At 48.4% G+C, this 20,891-nt stretch overlaps 1 protein-coding gene across 4 annotated transcripts in view; it reads right to left on the bottom strand.

Moving 5' to 3' along the window:
• Positions 1-6,725: 6,725 nt before the first annotated feature.
• LOC133357257 (mitogen-activated protein kinase kinase kinase kinase 4-like) overlaps positions 6,726-20,891 on the bottom strand; it is a 143,464-nt gene continuing 129,298 nt past the window's right edge. For all 4 annotated transcript variants that reach the window (XM_061575108.1, XM_061575110.1, XM_061575109.1 and 1 more), the window contains 2 exons: positions 19,754-19,893; positions 6,726-16,261 (listed from right to left, as the gene is read on the bottom strand). In XM_061575108.1, coding sequence (XP_061431092.1) covers positions 16,178-16,261; positions 19,754-19,893 — 224 coding nt within the window. In that variant the 3' untranslated portion in view covers positions 6,726-16,177. The remainder of the gene's footprint in view (positions 16,262-19,753; positions 19,894-20,891) is intronic.

Genomic DNA, 20,891 nt, shown 5'->3' with positions numbered 1-20,891 from the left:
ATTTACTGTATGAGATCTCTTTTACCAGTGGCAAAATATAGTAGTAGGTTTTTACCCTTTTAAACTGGTACAAAACTGACACCTTTATTCAAGGCATCATGTTTGCAATAACCACAACACAAGTAGTCAAAAAAGCAGACAAAAAGAAGCAACTCTGAAGGACAGTGCATATTATTATCATTATCAGAGTTGCTTATTTTTGTTTGCTTGTTTGACTACTTGTGTTGTGGTTATTGCAAACATGATGCTTTGAATAAAGGTGTCAGTTTTGTACCAGTTTAAAAGGGTAAAAACCTACTACTAAATTATTTACTGCCATAAAATGTGGCCAGGATGTCAATGCATCGCAGAAGGCTTTGGCATCGCTGCCACGATTAGACGGTGCTAATTGCTGTGAACCCTGGGAGAATTAACGCCGTTTAACGAGCTACAGAGTCTGGGCTGAGCATCTAATTGCTGGCTAATGTAGGGTTGTATATGGCGCGTTAAAACGAGTGCCTTCGGTCACGCCTGCTCAGCGTTTGTAAGAATAAAAACCAATTATGGGTGAATGTGCAAACAGCGATAGCTGAAAACACTGCTGATATGTTGGAAGAAAAAACCGCCAGAAGTTGTTTCCATCTTCTTGGTTCTTTCGGTAAAGTCACGTAGAAGGGAAATAATAAAATAATAACAATAAAACATAATAAAATAATTCTCACGACGTTTCGGCCACAACGCAAGCAGCCGTCCTCAGGTGAAGAACAGGTCTGTCGGAAAGACAGCGTCAAAACAGACCTGTTCTTCACCTGAGGACGGCTGCTTGCGTTGTGGCCAAAACGTCGTGAGAATTATTTTATTATGTTTTATTTTTATTATCTTATCATTTCCCTTCTACGTGACTTTACCGAAAGAACCAAGAAGATGAATTCCTGCAGTCACGAAAGCTTTAAATCGAAATTTAAGTTGTTGCCATTTGAGCACAGGTGTTTGAAAGAGATGTTAGAAATTGCGAGGCAAAGACAGGATGAGCAATGCAGAAGTTGCGGAGAGCACGTGGCGATGAGTGTTACAGATGGGGGGTGGGGGTTGGTTGCGCTCGATGGCACGTGAAGAGGTGGGGGATTGAGAGAGAGGGGGGTGGGGTGGACGTGACTGCCGTTGCAGTTCTCGCCACGAGATGGTGACAGACGGCCAGAGGTCACATCTTGTGGGTTGTCACTGCGTCTCTTCCTGTGCAAGGAGTTGTGAGATCTGGGCCCACGGGTGGAAAGCAGTGGCGAGGTGCGGTGCCACCAACGGATTTGTCCGAGATTAATGACATTTAAAACTATGACTTCTGAACTATTTTTTATTTTATTCTACCACGTAAGGCCCACTGAGCTATACTGTGGCTCTTTTTTCAGAAGCGGCCTGGCCACAAACATGTGGCTCTGATAAAAAAAATGTGGGCATCCGTCTTTGAAACAGATTGGCCGACACCAGAGAGAGAGGCCTCGTCTCACCATCAGTGATAGTCGAGAGAGAACAACGCCAACAGGCGAACAGTGCAATTCAAAGTATGAATAGCTCGGGTTGAGCAGTTGTATCGATGGCACCTTCTTGTTTGCATGTTTTGCCACAAATGTGTCCGATTAATGCAGACTTGATGCCTTGCAAAAGGTATCGATTTGTTATTTGGTTCTTTCGGTTAAGTCACGTCTAAAGATAAAATAATAAATTAAATTAAATAATAGCATACGACGTTTCGATTGCAACACAAGCAATCATCATCAGGTATAATGAAATAGCGACATAAAATCTAACCAGAAAACTATAGACAGACATATTAGCAGACAGATATCACCAAGATACATAGAGGGAGCAACACAGGTAACAGAGAGGGGTGATCATCTCTGTGGGGTGGCCTTAAATAGACAGAGGGGGGAGGAGGCAGAGAGAGGGAGGGGGTTAGAGAAAACATTTGCATATCAATGAGTGGTCAAAAAACAAGGTTCTGCAAGTGCGATGACACGGCAAGGCTGAAAATCAGGAGAAGGACAAACTAAAATTCAATAACCTAGTAAAATATCGAAATGTAATGTAATACAACACAGAGGGTCGGTCAACACACAATTAACGCATAGCCTGGTTGATTACGTATTTCAAAGATTGCTAAGTTAGAATTTAAGTGTGAACATTCCAAAGAGAAGACACAGGCAGAGAGAAGAGAGAGAGAGAAAAAAAAGGATAAGCTCAAAACTTCCCCGTAGAAGTGGTTCAATCTTAATTTTAGAACTTTCGTGACTGCAGGAATTGGGGACGGCTGCTTGCGTTGTGGCCGAAACGTCGTGAGAATTATTTTATTGTTTTATTTTTATTATTTTATTACTTCCCTTCTACGTGACTTTACCGATAGAACCAAGAAGATGAATCCCTGCAGTCACGAAAGCTTTAAATCGAAAAGACCCCAGATTATCAATGGCTTGAGTCAACCCCCGACCAGGTTGCGAACTTCACTTCACCGCTTAACCAGCTGGCCGTACAAAGTAGTCCACTGAACCCTTTCCCATTCTGAGACGTCTGCAAGTTGCACGGTGGGGTCCCGTTCACCGCCGAATCTCGGAACGCGCACGTGGTTCAGCGTAAATTCTAATTTTGAGGCTTAGTAGCGCCGCCGTTGTTTTTTAAAGACGCTGTACTCGCCGCAGAGAACTGGAGCGACACACCCGCGCTCTACGATCGCTGACGCCAAACTGTGCCACACGCTCTCCGGCATGGCCTTGTAGGAGCCTCGGTACCGATAAAGTCACTTTGTCTTGGGTTTTCTTCCGGTTTCGTTTTAATTGCGTCATCGGAATGGAATAGGAAGATGAACAGATGACGTACACGTACGTCGAAAGGGTTCATTGATTAATTGTCACAGTCAAGAATTGATTTGACATTCAACGGCTAATATGCTCTCAAGAGTGCAGCACAGTGGTTAGCGCACCTCCGCTTAGCACGGCTGGCTATGCATGGCGTGAAAGAAGTTTAACATGCATACAATGCACGACAAATGTCGGAGATCCGACTTCAATTCCCAGCCATGGCCAACATCAGTGGTGAGTGACACCCCAAGCACTGTTCCTCGCCAACCCACGCCGACCAGCGTGGTGAAGAAGTATGGTTGGTGTACAGTGCTTTTTATGCGATATTTTGCCGTCTTTTCTTGGATTTTCTGTTTGCACATAGTCACATTAAGATGCTTTCTTGTTCATGTTTTTGTTTTTTAAATCCTTTATATTAAGTTCGCGTGCTTGCTTGCTTGCTTAGGACCGTGCAAATCTTTCGGTCGTTTTTTAACCCACTTCCCGTGATCCAATCGAGCTGACATTTTCCACACAGACTCGTTGTGCCAGACAATTATTGTTCGTGAAAAAAAATTCCCAAAATTTTACACTTTTTAGGAAAAAATAAATGATATTTAATTACCAATTGCTTAATGGTGGCAGGCAATCATCTGACCCATAGGTGGCAGCCATCTCAAGCCAGAGGACGAGAGGACTCTAGCCGCCACGCATATAAAGGATTTATAGTGAAACACTTTGTTATTACGGGTTATTTTTTTCCGTCTCAAACTCAGCACACGGGGTGTGCGGATTCATACGCAAAACATCACCATGAGTGAACAACAACAAGAAGAAATAAGTATAACCCGTAAAAACAAAGTTTTTCACTCTAAATCCTTTATATGCGTGGCAGCTAGAGTCCTCTCGTCCTCTGGCTTGAGATGGCTGCCACCTATGGGTCAGATGATTGTCTGCAGATATAAACAATTGGTAATTAAATATTTAATTTGTTTTCCCTAAACAGTGTAAAATTTTGGAATTATTTTTTTCGTGAACATTCATTGTCTCGCACAACGAGTCTGTGTGGAAAATGTCAGCTCGATTGGATCACGGGAAGTGGGTTAAAAAACGACCGAAAGGTTTGCACGGTCGTAAGCAAGCAAGCAAGCACGCAAGCAAGCAAGCGAACTTAATATAAAGGATTTAAAAACCGGCACCGCGAAATAATTTACAAAGCCCCCCCCCCCCCCCGGCCTCAAAACCCTCAACAATGTAACAATTTGCTTCCTCAATCTCAAGTATTGAGGAAACAAGTCGGAGAGAGGTTTTGGTTAACCGCGTCGTTTCCCTCGTGGTTTCACTCTTCCTCTCAGCGAATGTGTTCCGTTCGGCTGGGCCAGACTGCAGCGAGTGGCACGGACACTGAAGTCGGCGCAGTCGTAGCCAGCGGTATACTGGACGTGGTGTGCCGGGGTGAGGGTCGCTGAGCTAGGCAGACCCGGGTTGACATTCGAGCCCCGGTGTCATTTGTGTTTGAACGGAACGCGCCGTGAGAGTTTCTGAGACGAGAGTGTAAGACGGTGGTTGCTTCGATTCTCATTGAGCGAAATTGATTTTCACGGTTGTGTGATGGCTGCATCATGTTAGTGCGCGGTCTGCGTCGATAATACAGGAGGGCCCAAAAGTCGGGACACACAAAGGGTTATTATGTTATATTTTAACACGAACATAAAAACATTCTAATTATTCTGGGTTCTTTCGGTAAAGTCACGTAGAAGGGAAATAATAAAAGTAAAATAATACAATTCTCACGTTTCAATTGCAACACAAGCAATCATCATCAGGTGTGAAAACCACACCTCTGATGATTGTCTTGCTGTGGTTTTCACACCTGATGATGATTGCTTGTGTTGCTATCGAAACTTTGTGAGAATTGTATTGTTTTATGTTTATTATTTCCCTTCTACGTGACTTTACCGACAGAACCAAGAATATGAACCCCTGCAGTCACGAAAGCTTTAAATCCAAACGTAATTATTGTTTTATTTACGTTAATATTGCATCTGTGATCGTTGTCAACGTCAACGATTCGTCTTCCTTTTCAGATGACATTTAAAAATGGAAATGAATTTGGCTGCATTGAGACACGAAGCCATAGTTGACGAATGTTCAAAGATTCTACTTGTAATCTTTCTTTTAAATCCGAAACTCATTTCCACAGAGAATTCACGCTTGCGTTAACGTTAATGGTTGTCCGTTTGCACATTTGTGAAAATAGATTAAATAACCCTATGAGATTCGTTACAAAAATATACGCCCTACCCTGTCCTGAATTTTGGGTCACCCTGGACACTTTTTTAAAACTATTCGCGTAAACTTTGCAGCCACCAGAGGGCGCTATATTCACGACAATGGGCAAACATTGGTTGAAAAAATGATAGAAATAAAACAAGAAGTCTTGAGATAATTGTTTTTTTATCCTTTTATCTGGCAACAAAACTGACACCTTTTTTTACAAGGAGTCATGTTTGCATTGACCACAATACCTGCGGTCGGAATGCAAACAAAAAACACAACTCTGATAATGTATGCACTGTCCTTGAACTTGATTGGTCCACACCCGAGACAGCTTTTCTTAGAGCCTAGTCTCACATGGTGTTGGACCAGATGACGCCAAAAGGCGCACGACTCAAAGACAATGCACCATCAGAGTATGAGAGCTCGGGGTAAGCATTTACACCATTGGAACCTCCTTTGCCAGTAGCAAAATATGATAATTGTTTTTTTACCATTTTATCTGGCAACAAAACTGACACCTTTTTTACAAGGAGTCATGTTTGCATTGACCACAATACCTGCGGTCGGAATGCAAACAAAAAACACCTGATAATGTATGCACTGTCCTTGAACTTGATTGGTCCACACCCGAGACAGCTTTCCTTAGAGCCTAGTCTCACATGGTGTTGGACCAGATGACGCCAAAAGGAGGTTTCAAAATGTTGAGATGTTCAAACCCCAAATAGAAACCTTTTGCAAGTATTCAAGTAACTGCATTGACCACATACGGTACTTGTGGTGAACATGCAAACACACGTGTTCTAAAACATGCATCGCCTTCGAAACTGATTGGCCTACACCATAGACAGCCTTCTCTAGGGCCTAGCCTCACCAGTGGCAGACCAGAGAACACCAAAAGGCGAACAGGACCAGGACAATGTACAGAGCATTGATAGCTCGGGTGTGAACAGCCGTATCATGGGTTACCTTTTTTTGCCAGTTTCAAAGTATGAAAAATAAGAATAGCTTTTACCCTTGCTGAAAAAGCAAAATGATGTTTTACCCTTTGACTTAAAGCTTTCGTGACTGCAGGAATTTATATTCTTTGGGTCTTTTCGGTAAAATCACGTAGATAGGTTAAAAGAAAATAACAACAAAAAATGACGTTTCGATCGCAACACAAGCGGTCGTCATCGGGAAGGAAAAAAAAAGGGGGACAGTGATTAAACCTTTTAAACAGTCTGCTTGTGTTGCGATCGAAACGTCGTAGTTTTGTTTTTTTCTTTGAACCAATCTACGTGACTTTACCGAAAGACCCAAAGAATATGTTTTATCCTTTCTTTGCTAGAAAGGTGTAAACCCTATTCTTATTTCGATTTAAATCTTTCGTGACTGCAGGGATTCATCTTCTTGGTTCTTTCGGTAAAGTCATGTAGAAGGGAAATAATAATAGTGAGAATTGTATTTAATAATGTTTTATTTTTATTATTTTATTATTTCCTATTCTTATTATTTTTCATACTTTGCTACTGGCAAAAAAAGGTCCCATGATATGGCCAAACATTGGTTTTACTTGGAACCAATCGCAAATGAGGGCAAATTGTCCCCGCGTGTAGCTTGTACAAACAAAGAAGAGACATTTCACAATTTATATTCACAAAAAAACTTTATTTCCATTTGTAGCATTTCAGCTTTCGCAAAGAGCACAAAATATGGCGAGTAATTTATTTTCTTCTTCTTTAAAGTTACTCAGAATAAACTATTACAGCAAGGGGATGGGTCTATAGTTACAAATGGCTGTGAAGAGAGAATGATCCAAAGAATGACTTTTTTAATTCCTGCAAAAGCAAAATAAGTCAGAAAAACTGAAAACACTCACCTACGTAGAAATGTGGATTTTTTTTTTGCTTTACAGATCTTTTTTCTTTGAAGTTTATATACAAGATATGGAGCGAGTGTCTAGTTGATTTTTTTATCGCTGTAACAGATGATACACCTTTATTCTGCAGCATAAAAACACTTAAAGCCTAAACATCCAAATCACCACTCCCGTTCATTTGCATTTAAACTTATTATTTTTAAGTCCCAAGTTAGAGGCAGTACGAATAATAATAATTAAAAAGTTGGCCATGACTTGTTTGACAGCACACCAGATAAATTGTTAGGCCTTAACCACGTTTACATGTTTTGGTTAGCACGCACTGCACGACCATGTGTTTTTGATTTTATCAAACCGATTAAACCGTTAGTTGAACATCCAAGGGTAACTTTTCTGAAATTCTACAAAGCTGACCAGAACTTGGAAGCTGTAACAAAAAAAAATATCAAGATTTATTGGCTCACAAAGAAAACCGAGGGAGAAAAAAAATCCACAGTCACCATAATTCTCCCGATTATAAGACGACGCACTATTTTTGTTGTTGTTGATGGTGGTACGGTTTTTTTTTTAAGCAAAAGTTGGGAGAGGATGCGTCTTTATGATCTGGAGACTACGTCAATTCACGTGGAAAGCAAAATCTTAATGTGTTCTCGCAGCGGTATCCGTCACGCGAGCGTCAGCACCCCAGATAAAAGCTTGCGTCTCTTCCCGACTCTAGATTTATATTCGAGATTTGCAAGCGAGAGAAAAGCCGCCGCCACCGCCACGCGCATGGCTCAACGGCGCAATAATCAACGTCCACTTTTCACATCCAGCTGCCAACGCTTGGAAGTAGCTGGCAAGTTTGTGGAAAGCTCCTCTTGCAATGTTCAAGCTGACAACATAAAAAAACACACACACCAAACGATAGCGGCTTAAGTTTACTAAAAAAAAAAACTCCAGCACAAGCAATAAAAGTGGAGTGAAGGCGGATGAGCTGTTCGCCCACCGCCGCGCTATCTGGTGGCCCGAGTTTGATTCCCTGCCGGGGCTAACAACAGTGGAGAGTTGCGACATCTGGACCGGCCCTGCCGCCCTCTTGCAACTTTTACCAACCTGCATTGACCAGCGTGGTGAAGTATGGTCCAACAACCGCGTGTTTCACGGGGGGGGGGGGGGGGCTCAAGCGGTAGAGTGAGCGGATCCTTATTTCAAGGCTGCGAGCTCACAAACTTTATTGGTGGTGGGGGAGGGAGGCTGCTACTCCAGGGTCGATAAAGTGAGTACTGTGCCACTTTGCGGGGACGTCAATATTGTTTGTCCTGTGGAGAGACACGGCCCCACCACAGCAACGTGGAATTTCCACCATGGGCTCGGGCGATGTAAACAGGATATGGGGCACCACTATAATTGCTCACTTGAGTAAGAATCGCTTTATCCTTTTAATTTTTGTATACAGCCAAACACAGCAGTATTGCCCCAACTGGATAAATGTTATACGCTCCTCCCGCAAGCAAGCGACGTGACATAATTCGGCACAGTATAAATACACGGCGTGAGCACATGCAGCCATCTGAGACAGGTTTTGCTGGTTTCCCAAAATCAGGCGTGGAAAAATTAAATTGGCGCAAAAAAAAAAATAACGACCCCATTTTGGCGGATTTGGGGCCCAACGCCGCTAAGCGGCCGATAATCGGCGTTAGGGCCCCAATCCGTCTGGGCGATTTACGCCTTCAAATCGCAGTGCACCGACGGCGTAGCCGACCGTCGCGACATATCAGCCCCAAACGACTAACCCGCCCCCCATGTTCAGCTTGGTCACTGCGCACCGCGTAAAAGGGTCATTTTTTTTCTGCAGATGTTCACGCAAAATATAAAAAAAAATGCGACCGTCTCGCGCTTAATTTTTTGTTCGTCCGGTGACTTATCTGTGCGCGGTGGTGTACTAACGGAGATTTTCTAGATCAGTGGTTCTTAACCTTTTACTGCGGCCTGCACCACCACCACCACTTTGGTTCTCAGAAAGGGTATCTCGCACGCCCAAGGGATGCGTGCACCCCAGGGTTAAGAACCGCTGCTATAGATGATCGCGTATCTGACCTATGTGCGTATCTGCCCCCAGCACCTCAGTCGCTCCCCCCTCTCCCAGCGAGTGGGACATGCGAGACTGCAACTGCGTCCGCCTGCTTTCGGAGACCGCTACGGTGGCAACAGAAAGTGTATCGTCAGGCCCTCTGTTTCCATGCGGCAACAACAACAAAAAAGGGCAGTGGCTGCCAGGCGCGCGGACTGCCGACGTTTGACGGATGCAAGGTGTGAAGACATTAATACATGAAAACATTTTTTGGGATAAAGCCGCAGCCCTGCAATTGCCTGCCCGCTCCACCACTGGCGGACCGTCGTCGAGGAGACGGAGCCCACGCTTGATCAACGCTTTGTGCTCTACACATTTCTACTGCTGGCTGGAGTGAGGTTGACGGTGGTGGATTTCTGAAACATGCCCCCAATGTTTCTGAACTGCCAAGCAGGGGAGAGAGGGTGACATGCAAAAGTGTATTTAATAATTTAATCATTAGACGTAAGTTTATTTTTTTGTTTATTAACAGTAATGTCGATGCTCCACCTGAATGCTGATTTCATTGCGGCCCATGTTTAAAAACAGTTCGTCAAAACACATTTTTTTCAAGGTTACCTTAACATTTGCCGTGTATTAAAAACAAAGGAAAAGAAATCACTCATCGGCTCGCACACTATTTAGCAACAAAAATGTCTAATGCCTATGTAACGTATGTGCTTCAGTGTAAGAGTAAAAAAAAAACATAAATATTATACCGGTAATACAAGGAACAAAAAAAAAACCACAAAGCAAACACTTTGTAAACAATTTAAACCTTAAAAAGAATCACGTGATAACATTAATACAAATAAGTTAGCGCAAAAAAAAGTGAGAAAAGTTCTAAATGGGATCGATGTGAGAGTATTAAACACACAAGACGTATGTGGCAACATCACTGCACCCGTTGAAGAAGAATTAAAAGTGACGACTACGTCCAGTAAGATTTATCCAAGACGCTACGCTAGAAATCAGCGAACGCTAACTTGAGCCACGGATGTAACGGGCGCAGCGTCGTGCGTCATCGCACCAGAGCGCAAACGCGAGCCCGTTCATGAAGACGGACTCTCAATTGCAGAGGGCACTCAACGGACAGTGAACGTGGTGGTTGGTGGGGAGAAAAAAAAAATCACGGAACAAAATCCAGGAAAGCATGAGCAGTACGGTATCCAAAAAGTGTTGAAATATTGCTTACGCCTAAGGGTGTAAAAGTGTTTCCCATCAACGTCGCCAATGCGGTATTGCTTTACTTAAATTACACAGACGCATCGTCTTGCTTTGCTTTTCATTGTGGGGGGGGGGGGGAGATGCTCATCCTTGCACAAGGCGTAGTGGGTAGGTAGTAAGGTAGGAGGAGGGCCTGGCGTTTAAAAAGCGCGGCGCGAAAACCGCAGCAGCAGCGGGCGGTGGGGCGACGTTACGCACGCATCTTCAACTTGGTTCGCAGCGCCGTAGGTTGCGAACCGCGCTAATCGGAGGTGCCGGCAAGGAGGTGGGGGGGGGGGTGGAAGACCATGGCCACAGCCTCGGCTCCATCCGAGCTCGCCCCTGGACACGACGAGAGCAGGCCGGGGGCGACGTCGCGACCTCGGGGCTAACGCACCGCCGGGCGTGAAACTTCTGGCGCACTCGAAAGCGTTCATTGTTAGTCCGTGTTTAGTTTACGACGACGTGCGCGAAATACTCGTGCCGGGTCTTGCCGTCTTGGGAGGTTTTGTGTACAGGCACACCTCCCACCCCCCCCCCCCCCACTTCAAGTCTCGTTGACTCAAGTGGATCGAGTATTTTGGCCCACCGCGGTTTTTAAATGTTGTGCGAGCGGTAATGCCATTTCTTCCGCCCTCACAACCGCCCCCCCGTCAATATTATCAAGTCAGCCAACCAAGTTAGTCGATCAACCTAGGAAATCTTTTAAAACTCATTTAGCCAATAATTGTATCCCATGTTTGGTCTCCCCCAGTGGTTGGCTACGTACGGTGCGAAAGAAGTTCAACATGCAAGGAATCGCTTGGCAGCGTCTTCAGTCTGAATAGTTGCCGATTCATAGTCGGTGTGCTCTGGGCGTTGAGTACCAGTGGCAGTCAAGGTCACGCTTGATGACGGATGTCCGTCCGCTCACGGTCGACGTTTACCAGAAGCACCGAACGCTTCGACGACGAAATATAACATCGTGAGCGTTTTTTTTGCGTTAACGACATTATAATGCTGTTTGGACATTGGAGAGCACCCTCATGGCGAAAACAAAGCGTCCGTATACATTACATCTCCCCGCTACATGACGGCTACAGAGCCAGCATCTCATCCTGATTAGCTTTATTTTTGTTGAATCTTAAAGAAAAATGTCGTATTTTCAGAATTACAGAAACATTTAATCCTTAAGTCAACTTTTCGAGGCACGTGCAGATGATTTTTTTTCAAAAGAATTAGGATTTAATATAAACGTATTAAAAGAAACCGTGCCAGTGACGAAACAAAAAAATCGTTAAATAACTCCAGAAAAAATAATCGAACACGTACAACAATGTGAACCACTTTCAAGATGAACTGAACGATTCTGTGGTGGACCAGTCGTTGAATTGTGCGGTCGTCGAATTGTTCAGGCCTTTCTCAAAAAAACGACAATTTAGAGAAAAATATATACTGGAAAAAAAAAGAGTCTCAAGACGTGATGACGAATCGTGCGCGTCGACTTAAACAAACGTCAAGGAGGGGGGGAAGAGGGGGGGTAAGAAAAAAAACCACACCAGCACTAAATGTCTAAATTTAAAACCCGCTAATTTGCGCCCAACTTGGCCAGATGATGTTGCCAGCAAGCACCAGGTGACGACGGCAACGACAAGATGAAAGCGAGTGTGGAGGACAACGCCGCAGCAACGCAGCACCTAACGGATGTGTTTTTTCATAGTAACTCCTGTGTTTGGATATTTAAAGATCTGACACCAATAATAAGAACAAACTTGTGCTGCGTTAGGCTCTGAGAAAACGTGTCCCTTGCGAGTGGGGTGGGGGGGGGCAGTGGATAATCGCGATTCTGCGTACGTGCGCGGTCCTGTGTCAGTCAGGAAGTCATTAAAAAAAAACCCGCAGTAAAACAAAGTCTACGGCAGCAAAAAACCCCAACGAGACATTCGGTACGGACATCGGTGGCGATAAAAAGCGCCTTGCGGTGGCTCCCCCTGGGCATCATCATAAACAGACAAAGGTGCAGCGCTGTTGATCGTCTGCTCGCACCACCGCTGACGGAGGCCCACACTTGACCCCGCCGCACGCGACCTGCCGATCGACTAGCTATCCGCGCCGTACCCATTTCTACTGCCGCTGGGTGGAAGAGATGTGTGGTTGGTGGTTGGTAGTGGTGAGGATCTAAGTAAACTTGCACCACTGTTTCAACTGCCACGCAGAGCATTTGACCCCGCCACTTCCCACGCTGGGCAGACAGTTTTGTTTTTTAGTAAGAGGTGGGAGTTAGCCACGTTTTACCCCGTCCGGCACGCGACGTGGTGGACCCCCAGTTTTAACATCGCCGTTCAAAGCGCTGCGCAAGGGAGGTAAGGGTCGAACCGGCGACTTCTGGACCGCAAGTCCAGCGATGCTCAACGTCACACCGCCACTGTGGGCGGCGCGGTTATTAGCGATTAAACAAACGACGCGACTTTTCAGATTGTTTAGAAGACCCCGACGCGTCTCCGCCTAGTCTGCACGCTTTAAACAAAACGCGTTGTTGTTGTTGTTGTTCTTGTCGTGATCAAGAAAGAAATGACGAATGTTTCGCTAACCTTAAACTTTAATGGACGTTTAAAAAACTCCCCCCGCCCCCCCGCCGCCCGCTTAGGCGAGTTTTCAAAATAGTGTGTATGCAATACAAAATAATATAACGCCTTGCATTCTTGCCGTTGCTTTCGATGTAGTGACGGAGTGGACTTATTCCACGTCTTTTTCTTTTAACGCGATATTTAAAATTTCAGTCAATTTATTTTCTTCCTCCGTCATTTCACTACGCGATTGTGTACGACAACGCACACAACATGCGTGCGTTGCACGAACGAACGTACCAATTTGAAACGGCGGACCTGAGCTGCGTCTGAGCCGCAATGAATTCCTCACCCCCCCCCCTTCACCTCCCCCCAGCTAAGCTATTTACATTAGGCACAGAGAGAAGAGCTTTACAATCGGGGGGGGGGGGGGTGAGAGAGGGGGGCTGTGGCACGACCAACGATGACGACGAAACGTTCTCCGCTGCTGTGGCCTTCTGTACGCGCCCGCCTGTTGTTTCGGCCGCTTTAACGGAAGGGCCCAAGACACGCAAGACTACATTCACGTGACGCGTGGCCCAATCCGACTGGCTGCCGCCGTGCCCCGAACATTTATCTCTTCGCGAGTGACCAGGTGGAACGATGAAAAGTAAACTATCGCGGGACCCCGTTACAAAATGAAAGATGGCTAAAACAGCCAACATCCCGCTTTTGTCACGTAGGTCTGACGTACGTGGCTCCCTCCATAGGAATGTGGAATTTCTCACGGGAAGTACCACCCCGATGCGCTTTTGATTTTTGCTTCAGCTGACACGGTGTCCCTCTTGTGACAGATTGAACGGTCTTCACGTCGGGGTTACAAACGCTCGACGCGATGGCTGCACGTTCAGTTCTACCGAGTTGGTGGTCTGGATAATGCCGAGAGAGCTTTTGGTTAAATCTTATTCCTTTTCGGGCCTGCGCTAGTCCTTCCGTTGCGGTGGGATGTTCTCGTTATTTTACAACCTCGAGTTAAATCTTTAAATGTGGATAAACAACGGCCAGGCCTCAAGTCCAGAGGTGGAAGACGCTGCACCCTGACCACTCGCGCCTCTGAGTCCACACTCGGCCCCACTGACCGCTGAGCGAGTCCCAGCCAGATGCCGCACGTAGGAGCAGGGCCCCCCCCCCTTCCCGCCGCCGAGGCCACGACGTACGTTGCTCCACACGAGCCGGGCCGCAGTCGAATCAGACTAAACCGCTTGCCGCGATGCTGCGTCGGTAGCGGTTGCAGAAGCGCAAAACAACGAACTCAAACCGTTCATCAATAACCACCGAGGGCCCCGAAAGAAATCGATAGGCGACGTTTCGGGCAAGCGGCCCTTTCTTTACGTCGGAGAGACGCAACCAAGCGAAGACGCTAAACGTTGATTGTTGCTTTCAGGGCCGTGTCGTCCACGAACGTGGAGTTTTTGTCGTTGTTGTTATTGTGGTCGTACCAGGATGCCACGCCCCCCCCCCCCCCCCGTTACCACAGAGGAGTGTGATCGCGGCGACAGCTGTGTGCACGTGGGTACCCCGTGGCTTCCCTGTGCGTCGGCTGTTGGCCACAGGTTTTCAGAGTCAATCCCCTTATACCCCCCCCCGGGCACCACTTGCCAAACACCAAGAAAATCCTGCACTAGTAAGAAAAACAAGTGAACGTTAAGTGGCCGTTCCGTGTGCGGTGTGGTGGGGTTACATTTTTGGTAATTAAAGGGTAACATAAGAAAAACGTGATCATATTTAAAGCCGAACCGTGATAGCGAGCTCTCCGATCGTGTTCCCCGTTTACATTTCCCACTTCCCGCGTCTCCACGCTCACTCCCCCACCACCCCTCCTTCTGCGACCCGCGCAGCTCCCGGCCAACTTCGGCTACGCGGGACACCGCCGCCGACCCACGCCGGGGGGCTGCCCCTTACGAGGCTGCCCGTGTGACGGTTCGCAACGGGCAGGCACGAGGTAACAGACCCCCCCCACCACGCCCGCAGCAGTAAACAACACGTGCCCCGTTTCCCTTCTCAACACGTGCCCAAGTATCTGTCCAACTTCCGTCTCCCTGCAGCTCTCCGATGATGCGGTGTCGGGTTGCGTTTCGTCATTCGGCAACGCACGACGTCCGACGTTTCGCTCCACGCGCTCGGAGAATCTTCACGGGGGATGCCACGGTGACAAGATGTTAACGACCTCGCGCGCCTGGTATACACAGCAGACCGCGGGGCTTCTATCCTGACCCCGACGCGTCTATATTTGTTCTCCCCGTGGTCGCGTGGATCTTTTCTCCGGGTCCTCTGGTTTTTTTCCCCTCCGCATTGAGAATCGACGTGCGTCGTATTTGGCTGCTCTGCATTTCCACGCGATAAGCCACTTGGTTGAGCCATCATTTGCGGCCAGGTCGCTTCTGAAAAAACAAAGCTAACGGCTCAGTGGGCCTCACCTGGTAAAATAATAAAAACTGTTTTATTTTAATATGTCTAAAGTAAAAAAGTCGTAAGTTTCGTTCAAACGCCGGACGTCGCTGCTGAAGAACGCGTGGCGGTACGACACGAGGCAAAACAAAAAAACAAAACACACGGCGACGTTCGGCTCCTCCGCGCGGGTGTCAACGGGGGGCGGGGGGGGGGGGGGCGGGGGCGAGGGCCTCCCGGACGCTCGACTACAGGGCCACGGGACGGCCCGTCGCTACTGCCGCTCAACCGAAACCGAAGTGAAACGCGCGCTCTCTCTCGCCCAGACGCGAGCCCCTGCCCCCGTCACGCGGCGGGGATTGCGTGCGGATTGCGTGGGGATTGCGTGGGGATTGCGTGGGGATTGCGTGGGGATTGTGTGGGGATTGCGTGCGGTTTGCGTAGCGGGGGAGTTCCACGCCGCCCGCGTCTTGCCGGCCTCTCTCTCGCTGGCCCTCGTCGCGAACGGTCGCAGTTTGCGGCTTGATAACAGTTTCGCGTTTAACCCCTCCTCCACCCGCACACCCCAGCGCACGTAACACTGTCTCCCCTCCTCTCTCTACCTTTTGATTCAACGACAAAAAAGGATAAAGAAAAAAAGAAGTCTGTCTCATTTGCATTATTAGAAATTCGCGTTAGCTTTTTTGTTTTGTATAAAACACGCACGCACGCACACTCCATCCGTAGGGCGATTCCTATTTCATCGCGGCGTCGGGGATGTTGAATCTGCAATTGCTTTTTTTTTTTGCATTTTGCATTTCCGTTCGTAGAGGGGAAGTTCTTGCCGTAGGGGCAGCCACTCCCTGCTGGGCAGCTTCCACCGCAGCTGCCCCCCCCCCCCCACCCCCACCTCCAGCACCGCCACCAGCACCGCCACCAGCACCGCCAACGATGTCGCCGCCACCGTCACCGGCAGACGATTTCACCAGTTCATGATGGACGTCCGGTTGAGTGTCATGAAGTACACCTGGCTGGTACCTCCTGAACGCACCGACGCAAAGAACACCTGGCGCGCACAAGAGGGAGGACAGGCACACGGAGGACAAGACCGTGTTGTTAGCGTGACGCACGTATGTATGGATGTTCAACTTCTTTTGCATCGCGCGTAGCCAACCGTGCTAATCGGAGGTGCGTGGGAAGGACAACAAACAATATTGGTCTCTGTGTGGGTCTATGGGCCTCTCCGTGTGAGTCTATGGGTCTCTGTGTGAGTCTATGGGTCTCTGTGTGGGTCTATGGGTCTCTGTGTGGGTCTATGGGTCTCTGTGTGGGTCTATGGGTCTCTGTGTGGGTCTATGGGTCTCTCCGTGTGAGTCTATGGGTCTCTGTGTGGGTCTATGGGTCTCTGTGTGGGTCTATGGGTCTCTGTGTGGGTCTATGGGTCTCTGTTGTGTGAGTCTATGGGTCTCTGTGTGAGTCTATGGGTCTCTGTGTGGGTCTATGGGTCTCTGTGTGGGCCTATGGGTCTCTCCGTGTGAGTCTATGGGTCTCTGCGTGTGAGTCTATGGGTCTCTGCTGTGTGAGTCTATGGGTCTGTGCTGTGTGAGTCTATGGGTCTCTGCTTTGCGAGTCTATGGGTCTCTGCTGTGCGAGTCTCTGGGTCTGTGCTGTGTGAGTCTATGGGTCTCTGCTGTGTGAGTCTATGGGTCTCTGTGTGAGTGTCTATGGGTCTCTGTGCGAGTCTATGGGTCTCTGTGACGAGTCTATAGGTCTCTGTGTGAGTGTCTATGGGTCTCTGTGCGAGTCTATGGGTCTCTGTGCGAGGCCATATATTCTATGTTGAACTTCTGCTGTATGGGGGTGATGCTGCTGCATGTGCAATTAAGTAATTTGCAGGTGATCTTTCAGCATTGGGATGTTTGGGGTGATACCAGTTGCACTGTGTTTTCTACAGAAGGAAACTGAAGAACCTGGAATAAAACCCCACGTGGCATGAAACGGCAGAACGTACAAACTTTAACCGCAGAAAGGCGTCTTGCTGTGAGCGTTGCCGTGACGACATCGTGATATTCTGAGCGTCGTTTCTCCACAACGTGAACCAAACCCGGCCGCCAGCAACGAGAACAATAACCAGCGACGCGGAGTGTAACGGAGCGCGCTCAATCAGGCGGGTTGTGAATGCGTCTCTCTGTAACGAACACCGTATCCTCCCCATTGTAAACACACCGTTTGCGTACGGTACTTTTTTCCAAGTGACCTCAAAGGTTGGGGATGCACATTAATCTTCCCAACGTCTTTTAATCCGGGAGAATCCGGTGAACGGAGAAACCGAGCCGGCCGGTTGCACAAATCCTGGCGTGGCGTCAGCTCAGACCGTCGCTACATCGCGACGTTGATTTAAGTCGCTGCACGGCGCTGCTACGTCGCTGCTACATCGGTGCTACGTTGGTGCGTTGTTACGTCGCTACTACGTTGCTGTAACGTTGGTGCGTTGTTACGTCGCTGCTACATCAGTGCTACGTTGGTGCGTTGTTACGTCGCTACTACGTTGCTGCTACGTTGGTGCGTTGTTACGTCGCTGCTACGTTTCTGCACGGCGCTGCTACGTCGGTGCTACGTTGGTGCGTTGTTACGTCGCTGCTACATCGGTGCTACGTTGTTACGTCGCTGCTACGTTGGTGCGTTGTTACGTCGCTGCTACGTTGCTGCTACGTTGGTGCGTTGTTACGTCGCTGCTACGTTGCTGCTACGTTGGTGCGTTGTTACGTCGCTGCTACGTTGCTGCTACGTTGGTGCGTTGTTACGTCGCTGCTACGTTGCTGCTACGTTGGTGCGTTGTTACGTCGCTGCTACGTTGCTGCTACGTTGGTGCGTTGTTACGTCGCTGCTACGTTGGTGCGTTGTTACGTCGCTACTATGTTGCTGCTACGTTGGTGCGTTGTTACGTCGCTACTACGTTGCTGCTACGTTGGTGCGTTGTTACGTCGCTGCTACGTCGCTTTACATCGGCGCTGTCGCAAAAAACAGGCGCGCGGAAACAAAAGGACCGTGGACAATTTACCGACCGCGTTGCGACACGCGATTATGTAAAGGGGCGTTTGTCTCGGTGATTAACTTGGGTGGGGTTCATCAACGTGCCCTACCACCTACCCCGACAATCTCCACACCCCCCCCCACCACCACCACAAAGCGGCCATCGCCCCAATACGTTGGCATCTATTTCCATCTCAGTTGCCGGAAAACCCTGGGGAGGCGTTGCCCCTTCAGCGACTGTAACAAGCCACAAGGGGGGTAACTTTAACGGTGAGTCACGACGACTGGCAGATAGGCAACCGACAGGCAGACACAGCGCCAGGTTTATAGGTACAGATTGTCCCCGAGTTACGATGGTCCGACTTGCGCTATTTCGATCTTACGATGGCGATACGACAAAATTTAAAATTATTTTAAATTTCGCGCGGCAGGCAAACGCAGCAGCGTACGAGGTACGATACTGTACGTTGGGATTTCATTTTAGGGTTACCACGATACGATACGTTCAATGCATGTCAAAAGTTTTTTTTATAGCAGATAGGATTGTTTCCTGAAAAAACTTTCTAATTAAATTGCAGTTCATATAGGTAGGCTAAGAATTTACCTCGTTTTTTTTACTTTACATTTTACTGTGCAATACAGTATAGTAATTAATAAATACAGTATAGTAATTAATAAATACATACAATATATAGTTCATACAGTACGGTACAGTAAATTGCTTTGTTTTGCTAAATTATCACCATTCTTTAAGACTCCTGGGTAGGCTATAGGCCATCTTCGACTTACGATATTTTTGACTTACGATGATGGGGTCGTCGTAACGTATCTACATTGTAAGTCGGGGACTACCTGTATATACAACCCCTGCCACGTGTCACCTTTAAACAGACCGTAGGAGACATTCGTCACCGATGTTGGCTGTGAACTCGGGTCGTCGGGTTCGTCGCACTAACCCGCTACACCACCCGCTTCTCGCACGCACACACAAAGACAAAGATCCCCCCCCCCCCGTATAGGCTTTAACAGACCGCCGGGGCAAGTGCTGTTAAGTGACGCCTACTACGAGGGAGGGCGGTGGCCAGCACCACGCCCTGCACACAAAAGACCAAGACACACACAAAGACGAAGATCCCCCGTGTAGCCTCAACAGACTTTTAGGGCAAGTGCCGTTAGTGAGTAACTACGAAGGCCGGCTCGGTACACGAGGGGGTGGGTGGGCAGCGCCGCGCCCGACCGCCTTTGTCTCCCCGGTGGCAATGTTTACTACACATCGCACCAGGTACTCATTTGAGGCCGAGTCGACCTAGGGAAGGGCCCAGAACCAGTTCACGTAATCGTCACAGGTTGTGGCCGTGAGCGGGGGTTCGAACTCGGGTCGCCGGGTTCGTAGCGCAGCGGCGCGCTGACCGCCACGCCACCGCTCCCCACACACGTGCACACACGGGGGGCGGCGAGGGATCGTGGCGAGGGATTGGGGGGGGGGCGGGATTGGGGGGCAGGATTGTGGGGGAGAGGGTGCTACCTTGTCGTTCCTCTCGCACAGGAACTTGAGGCGCTGGGCTCGCTTGTGCATGAAGACGCCGTCCAGGTGTCCCGTCTCCACCGAGCGGATCTCGATCGCCTTCTCGCCCCAGCCCATGATCTGGTTGGAGCGGATGTACGCTGCACGGCAGGCGGAGGAGGAAGAGCGCGCGTGCCAGAGCGGAGGAGAGGCGGGAGGGAGGGATGGGCGGGTGGGGCCGATGAGATGGATGTATTACGGATGTTATATACAGATGGATGGATTGTATGGGACAGAGGGATGCACGTGGAAGATAGACAGAGAGACGTGGATGGATTATTGATACACAGAGTGGATGGATTGGATAAATAAAGAGATGGATCGATGGGTGTGGATTGGATGAACAGATGGGCGTATCGAGAGATGGAAGAACCAACACAGCGTCGGAGAGACAGGAAACAGACAGGGAGATGGGGGGGAAGGGGCAGACATTTTGGATAAGTAACATAATTGCAAACAATTTCGGAAAGAGCAGGACAACTTCAGAGAAACCGTTTAAATTTATACGCCGAAACGTCTTGACGAGGGTCACCGTGCCACCGCGTTACAGACGGACACAGCCGACGTGCGCGTTTCCGTACGTTTGCGCGTGTGTACAGAAATCTAGCGGCAGTAGCAGCGCAGTGGCTAACGGCAACAGCGCTACGAACCCGGCGACCCGGAGTTCGATTCCCGCTCACGGCCACCGTCGATATCGAACACACCGAACCGGTCCTCCCGCTCGGTCGACTCGGCATTAAATGAGCACCGGTTGCGGATAAGCGTGAACATCGGCACTCGGGAGACAAAGGTCGCAGTACGTGGGTGCCGGCCGCCCACCCCTTCATAGGTGTGCCACGCCGGCCTTCGTAGGTGCTACTCGCATAACAGCGCTTGCCCCAACGTATGTGTATGTAGAACTTCTTTCGCACCGTACGTAGCCAACCGTGCTAATCGGAGGCGCGGGGGGAGGACAACAAACTGAACACAAAAAGCAGTTCCAAAGAAATGAGTTTTCAATCTCGATGAGGATTTAATATTAAACATCTCCGGTGGCAACCCGACATCGGAGGGAAGAGCGTTCCAGACGGCCGCAGAAAGCGCCGAGCGATGCGGCGAC

This window comes from Lethenteron reissneri, chromosome 57 (genome assembly GCF_015708825.2).
Source record: "Lethenteron reissneri isolate LAM-NWPU_2019-01 chromosome 57, ASM1570882v1, whole genome shotgun sequence".
Taxonomy (NCBI): domain Eukaryota; kingdom Metazoa; phylum Chordata; class Hyperoartia; order Petromyzontiformes; family Petromyzontidae; genus Lethenteron; species Lethenteron reissneri.
Note: the sequence above shows the minus strand (reverse complement) of the source record. Positions and strands in the feature narration are given on the sequence as shown.